At 62.0% G+C, this 12,026-nt stretch overlaps 2 protein-coding genes across 3 annotated transcripts; one reads left to right on the forward strand and one right to left on the reverse strand.

Moving 5' to 3' along the window:
• Positions 1–1,561: 1,561 nt before the first annotated feature.
• Positions 1,562–4,700, forward strand: EGR3 (early growth response 3). 2 transcript variants are annotated; one of them, XM_048928068.1, is made up of 2 exons: positions 1,562–1,847; positions 2,758–4,700. In XM_048928068.1, exons 1-2 carry the CDS (start codon positions 1,685–1,687, stop codon positions 4,413–4,415), a joined length of 1,821 nt encoding a protein of 606 aa, XP_048784025.1. In that variant the 5' UTR covers positions 1,562–1,684; the 3' UTR covers positions 4,416–4,700. The 2 variants fall into 2 exon arrangements, with proteins under 2 accessions (XP_048784025.1, XP_048784026.1); XM_048928069.1 differs by lacking the exon at positions 1,562–1,847 and adding an exon at positions 1,956–2,051.
• A 226-nt stretch (positions 4,701–4,926) lies between these two features.
• Positions 4,927–7,712, reverse strand: LOC125685320 (keratin-associated protein 10-4-like). The gene has a single exon (XM_048928288.1). The coding sequence runs from the start codon at positions 6,859–6,861 to the stop codon at positions 5,731–5,733; it is 1,131 nt and encodes a 376-aa protein (XP_048784245.1). The 5' UTR covers positions 6,862–7,712; the 3' UTR covers positions 4,927–5,730.
• Positions 7,713–12,026: the final 4,314 nt, after the last annotated feature.

Raw genomic sequence — 12,026 nt, forward strand, 5'->3', positions numbered from 1 at the left:
TGCGTGGTACTGGAACCCAATGCGTGGTGCTGGCTGCAGGATGCATGGAGCCCGGTGCACGGTGCTCAATGCAAATGATGCCCAGAGCCTGGTACCACCTACAGGGTGCCGGCACCGGTGATGTGGGCCCGGTTCTGGGTGCATGGTGCCAATTGCATGGTGCCAGTACTTGGTACCGGCCATAGGATGCCCTATAAGTTGTAGGGTGCCCAGTACCAGCTGCAGAGGGCCTGATATCAGCTGTAGGGTGCCCGGTTCTGGCTGCAGGGTGCCAGCTGCATGGTGCCCAGTGCTCGGTTCTGACTGCAGGGTGCCCGGTTTCAGCTGTAGGGTGACGTGTAGCACCCTAAGGTGCCCGGTTCCAGCCATAGGGTGCCCGGTTCCGGCTGTAGGGTGACCCATAGCACCCTAGGGTGCCTGGTTCTGGCGATAGGGTGCCCAGTTCCGGCTATAGGGTGACCCGTACCATTCTAAGGTGCCTGGTTCTGGCCATAGGGTGCCTGGTTCCGGCCATAGGGTGCCCGGTTCTGGCCATAGGGTGCCCGGTTCCAGCCATAGGGTGCCTGGTTCCGGCTATAGGGTGCCCGGTTCCGGCCATAGGGTGCCCGGTTCCAGCTGTAGGGTGACCCATAGCACCCTAAGGTGCCCGGTTCCGGCCATAGGGTGCCCGGTTCCAGCCATAGGGTGCCTGGTTCCGGCTATAGGGTGCCCGGTTCCAGCCATAGGGTGCCCGGTTCCGGCTATAGGGTGACCCGTACCATTCTAAGGTGCCTGGTTCCGGCCATAGGGTGCCTGGTTCCAGCCATAGGGTGCCTGGTTCCGGCTATAGGGTGCCTGGTTCCAGCCATAGGGTGCCCGGTTCCGGCTATAGGGTGACCCGTACCATTCTAAGGTGCCTGGTTCTGGCCATAGGGTGCCCGGTTCCGGCCATAGGGTGCCCGGTTCCGGCTCAGGGTGCCTTTGCACGGTTCCCGGTGCCCGGTTCCGGCCGCGGCGTGCCGGCTGCCCGTCTCCCAGCGCGCAGTGCCGCCCATAGGATGCCCGGTTCGGGCGGTCCGGTCCCGGTGCGCTGCCCGGTGCGCTGCAGGCCCGCTCCCCGCCGCTCGGCGCGCCGCTTCCTGCTTTCTAATGTTCCATTGTGCGGAGCTTCCATTGTGACGCGCGGGGCTCGGCGCGGCTTTGTCTGTCCATATATGGGCAGCTACGTCACGGAGCGCTCCCGCCGCCCGCATAAATGGGCCGCGGAGTCCCCGGCGGAGCAGTCGGGAACCCGGAGCGGAGCGGGAGCGGCGGCGGAGCGATCGGGAGGGGTTAAAATCCTCCCCCCCCCCCCTCCCCCCCCCAACATCCAACCCCTCGCTCCGCTACGGGCGCAGCTGCCGGGCGGCCCTCCCCCCCCCGCGCCCCCCCCCCCCCGAGGAAACACCATCGCCGCCGCCACCGCCGCGTGGGGGGGGGACCCACGCGAGACCTCCCCCCGCACCCCCACGCAGGACCCCCCCCCCGCACGCCCCAACTTTATTTATATTCCCCCCCCCCACCCCCATATTTTTTTTTTCCTTTTTTTTTCTTTTTTTTTTTTTTTTTTTTTTTTTTTTCCGTGCATGATTTCCCCGGCGCGGCTCCGCCGCTCGGATGTCGTTCGCTGGGGAGCGGAGCTGATCCGACCTTTTCCTCCGATGCTATGACCGGGAAACTGCTGGAGAAGCTGCCGGGGACGATGAGCACTTTGCTGAACCAACTGCCCGACTCTCTGTACCCGGAGGAGATCCCCAACTCTTTGAATCTCTTCTCCGGCGGCGGCGGAGGAGGCGATCCGGTGCCTCACTACAACCAGATGGCTGCAGGTGACGGGGGTTTGGGGGGGGGGGATGCGGGAAAAGGGGCCGGGGGGCGGCGTGTGTGTGCGCTGGGGGGGAAGGGAAGAGCCGGGGATGGGGAGCGGCCCCCCCCCCCCCGCCCCCACGCGTGACCGCCCACCCACCCGCTTTGCTCGCTGTGTCTCCTCCGCGCTGCGGGAGCGCCGCGCTCAGCCCGAACCTCCGCCGCAGGTACCGGGGAGGGGGGCACGCACGCATGCCGAGGGCAGCCCCTCAACCCCCCCACGCCCCCCGGAGCGGGGGGTCCGCGCCTCCTCGGACGCGCGTGGCCGTGGGCTCCCACCCTCCTTTCGGCTCCCGCCCTCCTTTCGGCGGCGATGCGGGGGGTTTTGGACACGCGGGCTGCCGGCCGCCCCCCACCCCCCCCCTCCCCAACAACCGCCCCCTCCGAGCGGGGATCCGCGTGGGCGCGGGGCGCCGCGGACACTCGCGGCCGTGGGCTCCCACCCACCCGGCGGCGGCGGCTCGGGGGCCCCGCGGGAGCTTCCCCCGGAGCTCGGGACTGCGGGAGGGGATGGGGGGGGGGGGCACAAAGCCTCTCTCGTTTCTCGCCTCCGGCGCTCGGGGCCGCGGGTTTGACGCGCGCAGGGCTCCAACCCGCCGGTCGGGGTCGGCGAAGCGCAGTTGGGGACGCGGAGCTCCGCTGCGCACCCCCCCGGCACGGAGCCCACCTGGACCGCGGGGCTCCCCACCCCTGTGGGGCCGCGGGGGCGGCAGCGCCGCTCTGTGTGCCGGCACCGGCACCGCGCACGGCCGCGAGCGGAGCCCCACGGAGGCGGCCGAGGGGAGAGAGGGGGGATTTAGCGAGAGCGCGGAGGGTGGGGGCCCGCGCAGCGCCGTCCCCGCCCGGCTCACCCTGCCCCGCTTCTCCCCGCAGACAATGTGATGGACATTGGCATCGGGAACGAAAAGCCCAACCAGGAATTGTCGTCCTATTCGGGGACGTTCCAGCCGGCCGCGGGCAACAAAACCGTCACCTACCTGGGGAAGTTCGCCTTCGATTCGCCCTCCAACTGGTGCCAGGATAACATCATCAGCCTGATGAGCGCCGGCATCCTGGGGGTGCCGCCGGCCGCGGGGACGCTGAGCGGGACGCAGAGTTCGGGGGGCGGAATGGGGGCACCTCCGCAGGGCGACGTGGACCAGATGTACCCCGCGCTGCCGCCCTACTCCTCCTGCAGCGACCTCTACCCGGAGCCCGTCTCCTTCCACGACCCGCAGAGCAACGCGGGCCTCACCTATTCCCCGCAGGATTACCAAGCGGCCAAACCCGCCCTGGACAGCAACCTGTTCCCCATGATCCCAGACTATAACCTCTACCACCACCCCAACGAGATGGGCGCCATCACGGAGCACAAACCCTTCCAGAGCTTGGACCCCATCCGCGTCAACCCGCCGCCCATCACCCCGCTGGAGACCATCAAGGCCTTCAAGGACAAGCAGATCCACCCGGGCTTCGGGGGGCTCCCGCAACCCCCCCTGACCCTAAAACCCATCCGGCCCCGCAAATACCCCAACCGGCCCAGCAAAACCCCGCTGCACGAGCGGCCCCACGCCTGCCCGGCCGAGGGCTGCGACCGCCGCTTCTCGCGTTCCGACGAGCTCACCCGGCACCTGCGCATCCACACGGGCCACAAACCCTTCCAGTGCCGCATCTGCATGCGCAGCTTCAGCCGCAGCGACCACCTCACCACCCACATCCGCACCCACACCGGCGAGAAGCCCTTCGCCTGCGAGTTCTGCGGCCGCAAATTCGCCCGCTCCGACGAGCGCAAGCGGCACGCCAAGATCCACCTCAAGCAGAAGGAGAAGAAGGCCGAGAAAGGCTCGGCCGGGCCGCCCCCCCCCCGCAGCTGCCCCCGTCGTCACCTCCTCGCCCCCTGTCGCCCTCACCCCCGCCGTCACCACGTGCGCCTGAGGGCAGCTGGGGGACGGAGCGGTGCAGCCCCGGAGCGCTGCGCGGGGCCGGGACCGGAGGAAGGACGCCGGCACGACCCCCCCCCACCCGCTCTGCCCCGGCCGTGTGGATCGGATCGGCCGCAGCTCGGTACCCGCAGCCCTGAGCCCGGGGCTGGGGGTCCGCGTCCCGCTGCGCGCATCCCGGTACCCGCGGCCCCGTCCCGGGCTCAGGTCGCGCTCATGCCGCTGCGTGCGTCGCGGTGCGGCGGGCCGGGCTGCGCGCGTCCCGGCGTCGGGGCCGAGGATGCGGGCGTCTCAGCGTGGGCAGCCCGGTACCGGGGGTCGGGCGGTGCGCATGCCGGTGCCGGCCCAAGCCGGGAGCGTTCCGGTACCGGGGGTCGGGCTGCGTGTGGGCCGGGAGCGGGGTCAGGATGGAGGCGTCCCGGCGCGTCGGGTGCATCGCGGCGAGCGGATCCCAGCGCTGGGGGCCGGGATGTGAGCGCGTCGGTGTGCGGGGCCCGGCGTCGGGGGCTGAGATCCGAGCATCGCGGTGTGGCCGACCCCGTGCTGGGGGTCGCGGTGCGGTCGGGATGCGGGCACTGCGCTGTGCGGATCCTGGTGCCGGGGGTCGATTGAGATTTGGGCACGGAGATTTGGGCGCACGGAGCCGCTGCTGGAGGTTGGCGTGTGGGCGCCTCTGCGTGCCGAGCCGCCGCCGGGGGTCGAGATTCGGGCACCCCGATGTGCGCGGAGCCGCTGCTGGGCTCGGGATTCGGGCTCCCTGGTGCCGGAACCGGGCCGGGTGCCCCCAGTAACCTGGGTACGGCGCCGTGCGCTACGAGGGATCCCGCGGGGGGTTTCACTCCTCCCGGCCCCCAGCGGTGCTGCGTCCCGACCCCCCCGGCCCTTCCGCACCCGCGGTGCCGCCCCCCCCCCCCGGTACCACGCGGTTGGGCCCCCAAAACCCACGGCTGCCCCGCGCCCCCCAGCTCTGCCCGGTGCCGTCGCCCCCTTTTGTTTCCCCCATCGGTTTCCTCCGTCGGAAGGGAAATTCTTTACAGAAACGCAGCAAAAAAAAAAAAAACCAACAAAAAACAAAAAAAAAAGAAACCAACCAAACATACATAGAAAAAAAAAAACAAAAAAAAAAGACAGAAAAGCAAAAAAAAAAACACAAAAAAAAGACAAAAAAGAAAGCAGTATTTTGCTGAATACTTTTTATAATGTGAGATATTTTTATTTTCTTTCCTTCGGTCACTTTACAAAACTGCGACTCCGACTCCGCGGGAGGAGGAGAAGAAACCGACGAGGCGCCGGGTTTCGGCGGGCGCCGCTTCCCTTCCCCGGCCGCTGGTTGTGTGCATGGCGCTGCATGGCCGCTGCCCGCTCCCCTCCGAGCGCCGGAACGGCACGAAATGAGCGAGCGACCCCCCGAAAGGCCGCTGTCAGCCGCGTCCGAGGCGGCGCGCGGGCGCTGGTGGCACTGAGAGCGATGCGCGGCTGCACGGCTGCACGACACAACACGACAACGACACAACGACACAACGACACAACGACACAACACAGCGACACAACGACACAACAACATAACACAGCACAGCTACACAACACAACTACACGACACAACTACACCACTGCACAACAACACAACAACACAACACAACAACACAACTACACAACAACGACACAACACAACGACACGACACAACAACACAACACAGCAACACAACTACACAACACGGCTGCACAACGACAACACAACAACACAACACAACGACACAACTACACAACTACAAAACAACACAGCAACACAACACAGCACAGCTACACAACACAGCAACACAACAACTACACAATAACACAGCAACACAGCAACACAACACAGCACAGCTACACAACACAGCAACTACGCAACAACGCAACACAGCAATACAGCTGCACAACTACACAGCTACACAGCTACACAAAACAGCAACACAGCAACACAACACAACAGCACAACTACACAGCTACACAACACAATACAACACAGCACAACACAACACGACACACAGCACAACATGCGCATGACACAACATGACAACACAACACCCAGCACAACGCAGCACACAACACGGCACCACAGTGCAATGCAACACACAACACGACACAGTGCAGAGTGTGTGCACAACACAGCGTGACATGGCACAGCACAGCGTGATGCAACACGTGCAGTGCAACACAACACAACAGAACACAATGCAACACAACACAACACAATGCAACACAACACAACACAACACAATGCAACACAACACAACACAACACAATGCAACACAACACAACGCACAACGTGGCCCCACACAACGTGCACAACACAACACAGCACACAGGGGGCAAAGGGTTGGGGCGAGTGGGCAGTGATGGATGGGAATGGATGGGATACAGGGTTGGGGTTGGGCAAATGGGTCCACACAGCACAACAACACAACAACACAACAACACAGCACAACAACACAGCACAGCACAACATGACACAACACAACACACAGCACAGCACAGCACAACAACACAACAAACACAACATACACAACACAACACACAGCACAGCACAACAAACACAACACAACACAACAACACAACACAGCACAGCACAACAACACAACAACACAACATGACACAAGAACAAAACACAGCACAACAACACAACAACACAACAACACAGCACAACAACACAGCACAACAACACAGCACAGCACAACATGACACAACACAACACACAGCACAGCACAGCACAACAACACAACAACACAACACAGCACAACAACACAACAACACAACAACACAGCACAACACAACACCACATGACACAAGAACACAACACAGCACAACACAGCAAAACAACACAGCACAACATGACACAACACAACACACAGCACAGCACAGCACAACAGCACAGCAAAACAACACAACAGCACAACAACACAACACTGCACAACAACTCAACACAACAACACAGCACAACAACACAACAAACACAACATACACAACACAACACACAGCACAGCACAACAAACACAACACAACAAACACAACACAGCATAACATGACACAACACGACACACAGCACAGCACAACAACACAACACAGCACAACAACACAACACAACAAACACAACACAACAAACACAACATACACAATGCAGCACAACTCACAACACAGCACAGCACAACAACACAACACACAATGGAACACCACAACACAACACCACACCACAACACCACAACACAACACAACACGACACAACACACAACGCAACAACACACAGCACAATGCAACACCACACAACAACACACAACAGAACACAACACCACAACACAACACCACAACACCACAACACAACACAACACAACACAACACCACACACCAACGCAACGCAACGTGCACGAAAAAGGCAAAAAAAAACAAGAGGCAAAAAAATGCCGAGGGGGGGATGCTATTTTTTGAGAGACTTTTGTACCCAAGTTGAGCCCTTAGAGAAAAACACAAAAAGAGGAAAAAAAAAGAGAAAAATCCACCAAAAAGAGAAAAAAAACCAAGGAAGAGGCCGCTGCAGATGTAATATATTTTGTGGACGTTTTTATTGCTGGATTTCTAGTACCTTATACTAAGGTTTGAGACATAAAACGTAAAGAAAAAGGGACAAAAAAAAAGTTTAAAAAGAAAAAAGATAAAAAAAAAAATTTGCCCCCAACCCCGCAGCCCGAAATGATGATGATAATAATAATAATAATAATGGTAATAATAATAATTAGTGCTACGGAAACCCGGCGCTCATCGTGGAAAGGTGACTTTCCCGCACATTTCGTCGCTCCCCGCTGTGCCATTGACTGCGACCGATGCCGTAAATATATTCAGTGTGTGGCTGAGAAAGCGCTGCGGACTCCCGGCCCTTCTTTGAGCGCAACGGGGGGGGAGCGGCGGGGGGACCCGAATTTGGGGGGAACCGCGGCTGTGGGTTGGGGCTGCGTTGCTTTTGGGGCGGATGGAGCCTGCGCCGTTGGGTTGGGTTGGGGCCGGAGCCTCTTTGGGGTGCGGGGGGTGGCGCGGCTCGGCCCCACAGCTCAGCCCCACAGCTCAGCCAGCAGCTCAGCCAGCAGCTCGGCCAGCATCTCGGCCCTCATCTTGACCAGCAGCTCAGCCCTACAGTTCAGCCCCACGGCTCAGCCAGCAGCTCGGCCTGCATCTCAGCCAGCATCTTGGCCCCACAGCTCGGCCCCACAGCTTGGCCAGCATCTTGGCCCTCATCTCGGCCAGCATCTCAGCCCCACAGCTCAGCCCCACAGCTTGGCCAGCATCTCGGCCCTCATCTCGGCCAGAAGCTCGGCCCCACATCTCAGCCCCACAACTTGGCCAGCATCTTGGCCAGCAGCTCGGCCAGCAGTTCAGCCTGCATCTCAGCTAGCATCTTGGCCCCACACCTCGGCCCCACACCTCAGCCAGCATCTCAGCCCTCATCTTGACCAGCAGCTCAGCCCCACAGTTCAGCCCCACAGCTCAGCCAGCATCTCGGCCCTCATCTTGGCCAGCAGCTCGGCCCCACAACTTGGCCAGCATCTTGGCCAGCAGCTCGGCCAGCAGTTCAGCCCGCAGCTCGGCCAGCAGCTCGGCCCCACGCCTCCGCCCCAACGCTGGGGGGTTTTTCCACCCTTGGCCCCGTGGAGGATTTGAGGCTCCGGTGGCGTCCGTTGGCTCAAAGCGGATCTGCTGCTTCAGCCCTTAATGCCGCAGGTGCGGAGCGCCGAGGGATTTCTGCTCGGGTTATAAATAACGTGGATTTCGGGGCCGCCGCTCGGAGGTGCGTCGGGGCGAGGAGGGGTGATGGGCAAATCCCGCAGCCACGCTTTTCCCTCGCACGGCCGCGGAGCCGCGACGCTGCGCTTCGCGCCCTCGGGGCGGCCCGTTCCGTCCACCCCGACGGGGAGCGGAGGTCGCGGCTGCCGAGCGACGGCGGGCAACGGGGCGCCGACGGGGCGGCGTCGGATGCGGCGCGACGGGGACGGGCGGCACGAGCGACGTGGGGTCGGGCGCCGCCTCCACCTGCGGGGCCGCAGCGGCGGCGGTGGGGCCGAGCCCCCGGCGCCCCGTGGGATCTGCTGGCGCCGCCGTTGGGATGGGAGCGCGCGGAGGGGCACCCATGGGTGGCGGAACGTGCGGAGCGCGAGCGGCACCGCGCACGAAAATGCTGGTTGCCACGGAAACGCGGCGCTTTCCGTCCCCGCTGTGCGCTCTGGGGGCAGGGAAGGGCTCGCAGCCGCTGTGTGGGTCCGGCCGGCGCTCCTCGCGGCCCGAAGCCCTTCGGCCACCCGTGGGACGGCGGCTGGGCTCGGAGGAGCGGCCGTTCCCGTCGGGTCGGCCCCGATGTCTTGTTTGGGAAGGGCGGTGGAAGGAGTCCCCAGATTGTTCCCTAATCCAGGGCACAGCCACTCGCACGATGCTCCCCCCGTGTCCCCCTGCCCGTCCCTCACCTCCACACCCCCACCCCACGTCCCTTCCCGGTGTCCCATGGGGGTCACTGGCCCCGACGGCACTCTGTCACCCTTTGTGGGGTCACCACCCCAGTGCCACCAACCCCACGGGGCTGTCGGCCTCTCCGGGGCTCCACCACCACCGCCTTCCATAGGGACGTTGCTCCAGTGCCATCGCCCTCCATGGTGACACCCAGTGCCACCACCCTCCATGGGCCGTCCCTCCCCATGGTGCCATCGCTCTCAGTGGCTCCATCTCCCCACCGCCTCCCTCCACGCTGACGTCACCCTTCCCAACCCCATTCACTGCAGGCCATTCAGACCAGACGTCCCCACTGATTCCCTTCCATCCCAGCGATGCTCTGCACCCCGAGGTCCCCCCCCATTCCAGGTCCCCTTTGTCCCCTCTCCCCTCATCCTCAGCACAGCCCCCCCTGCGCTCACCTCCCTCGATCCCTCAGCCCTAATCCCGTGTCCTGGCCGCTGTGTGTAACACCTTCCCAAATTAGCAGCATCAGCCGTGACGGTAATTAACGCTCTGTTTACCTGCGCCGCTAATTCATAAAGCCCCCCTGGCACCACTCTGACCCCAGCAGCCCCACATGGTGGCACACAGCTCTGAGCCACGGCTGCTGCCAACCCGTCCCCAATTTCGTGCCTTTGCTCCCCAAACCCAGCGCTCCCCATTCCATCCCCTCCCCAATTCCACACTTTTTCTCCCCAAAGCCCCCGCTCTCCCCCCTCCCTGTGCTCCCAGCCCCTCCATAGGCCCTGAGCAGCCTTCTTCCCTCCCCCTTCCTCCCTTCTCCTCCCTCCTCCTCCTCCCCAGCCCGGAGCACAGCTCTGTTTGTGGCCCCGACTCTCTCACGTCATTTTCTTTACAGAGATGTTTGCCATTTTAAATGCGGATTTGGGTTTTGTTTTTAATGATTCCTCCCCCCCCTCTGAACCCATTGGAGGCTCTTTTACCGAATTTCCCCTGTTTTGGATCAAAACGGAGCTTTTTTTTTTATTTTTTTTTATTTTTTTGCAGTTTCCTCTCTGAAAATAACTGCAAACTATAATTTCCTCCCACTTGCTTTTTCCCCTCTCCTTATTTTGAGGTGCGGAGTCGCCGGACCGGCGCAGCACTGCTTTTCTATGGGGAGCGGGGGCCCCAACCCCTGCAAAAGGACTGGGATGCACTGGGACAGACTGGGATGCACTGGGATGTACTGGGATGCACTGGGACGCACTGGGATGCACTGGGACAGACTGGGATGCACTGGGACGCACTGGGATGCACTGGGACAGACTGGGATGCACTGGGACGCACTGGGATGCACTGGGATGCATTGGGATGCACTGGGACAGACTGGGACGCACTGGGATGCACTGGGATGCACTGGGATGCATTGGGATGCACTGGGATGCACTGGGACAGACTGGGACGCACTGGGATGCACTGGGATGTACTGGGATGCACTGGGATGCACTGGGATGCATTGGGATGCACTGGGATGCACTGGGACAGACTGGGACGCACTGGGATGCACTGGGATGTACTGGGATGCACTGGGATGCACTGGGATGTACTGGGATGCACTGGGATGCACTGGGATGCACTGGGACAGACTGGGATGCACTGGGACGCACTGGGACGCACTGGGATGCACTGGGATGCACTGGGATGCACTGGGATGCACTGGGATGCACTGGGACAGACTGGGACGCACTGGGATGCACTGGGACAGACTGGGATGCACTGGGACAGACTGGGATGCACTGGGACGCACTGGGACGCACTGGGACGCACAGGGCCGTCCCCACCCCCATGTATAGGATTTGGGATTTGGTGACCCCATGTGTCCCCACTCCCAGCCCTAAGCCATTTTCCTATGGGAACGCGGCGCTGTGTCCCTCTGTCCGCTGTCTGTTTGTCCGTCCCCGAGAAGTTTGGGCTGCCATAGGGGTGCACGGTGTGGGGTCACCCCAGGCAGATGGGGGCACCGCATTTAGGGCTCCTGGGGCTCCCAAGGATGCTCAGGGCACCAAAGCGGGGCGCCATCGGGGTGTAATTCAGGATCCCACTGGGATGGGATCTGGGATCACGGCAGGATGGACTTCAGGAGCTCAACCAGGGTTTGGGATCCCATGGGATGGGATTCGGGATTTCACCGGGATGGGATTTGGGAGCCAGTTGGAACAGGATTTGGGATCTCATTGGATGGGATTTGGGGCTCGTTGGGATTTGGGGCTCGTTGGGATTTGGGGCTCATTAGGATTTGGGGCTCGTTGGGATTTGGGGCTCCTTGGGATCTGGGGCTCGTTGGGATTTGGGGCTCATTGGGATTTGGGGCTCGTTGGGATTTGGGGCTCATCGGGATTTGGGGCTCCTTGGATGGGATTTGGGGCTCCTTGGGATTTAGGGCTCATCGGGATTTGGGGTTCATTGGATGGGATTTGGGGCTCATTGGGATTTGGGGTTCATTGGGATTTGGGGTTCATTGGATGGGATTTGGGGCTCATTGGGATTTGGGGTTCATTGGGATTTGGGGCTCCTTGGGATTTGGGGCTCCTTGGGCACACCGGGGCGCCCATCACGCCATGACCCGATGCGGCTCTGGCTCCCAGCAGGACAGCTCTTGGGGTCCCGTCAGGAGGTCGCTCGGGGTCAGCAGGGCGCCGTTCAGCCGCTCACCAGCCCACGCCTCCGGCTCCCAAAGCGCCCCGTGACGCCACGCCCGTGCCGTCAGCCGAC

This window comes from Lagopus muta, chromosome 27, assembly GCF_023343835.1.
Source record: "Lagopus muta isolate bLagMut1 chromosome 27, bLagMut1 primary, whole genome shotgun sequence".
Classification (NCBI taxonomy): domain Eukaryota; kingdom Metazoa; phylum Chordata; class Aves; order Galliformes; family Phasianidae; genus Lagopus; species Lagopus muta.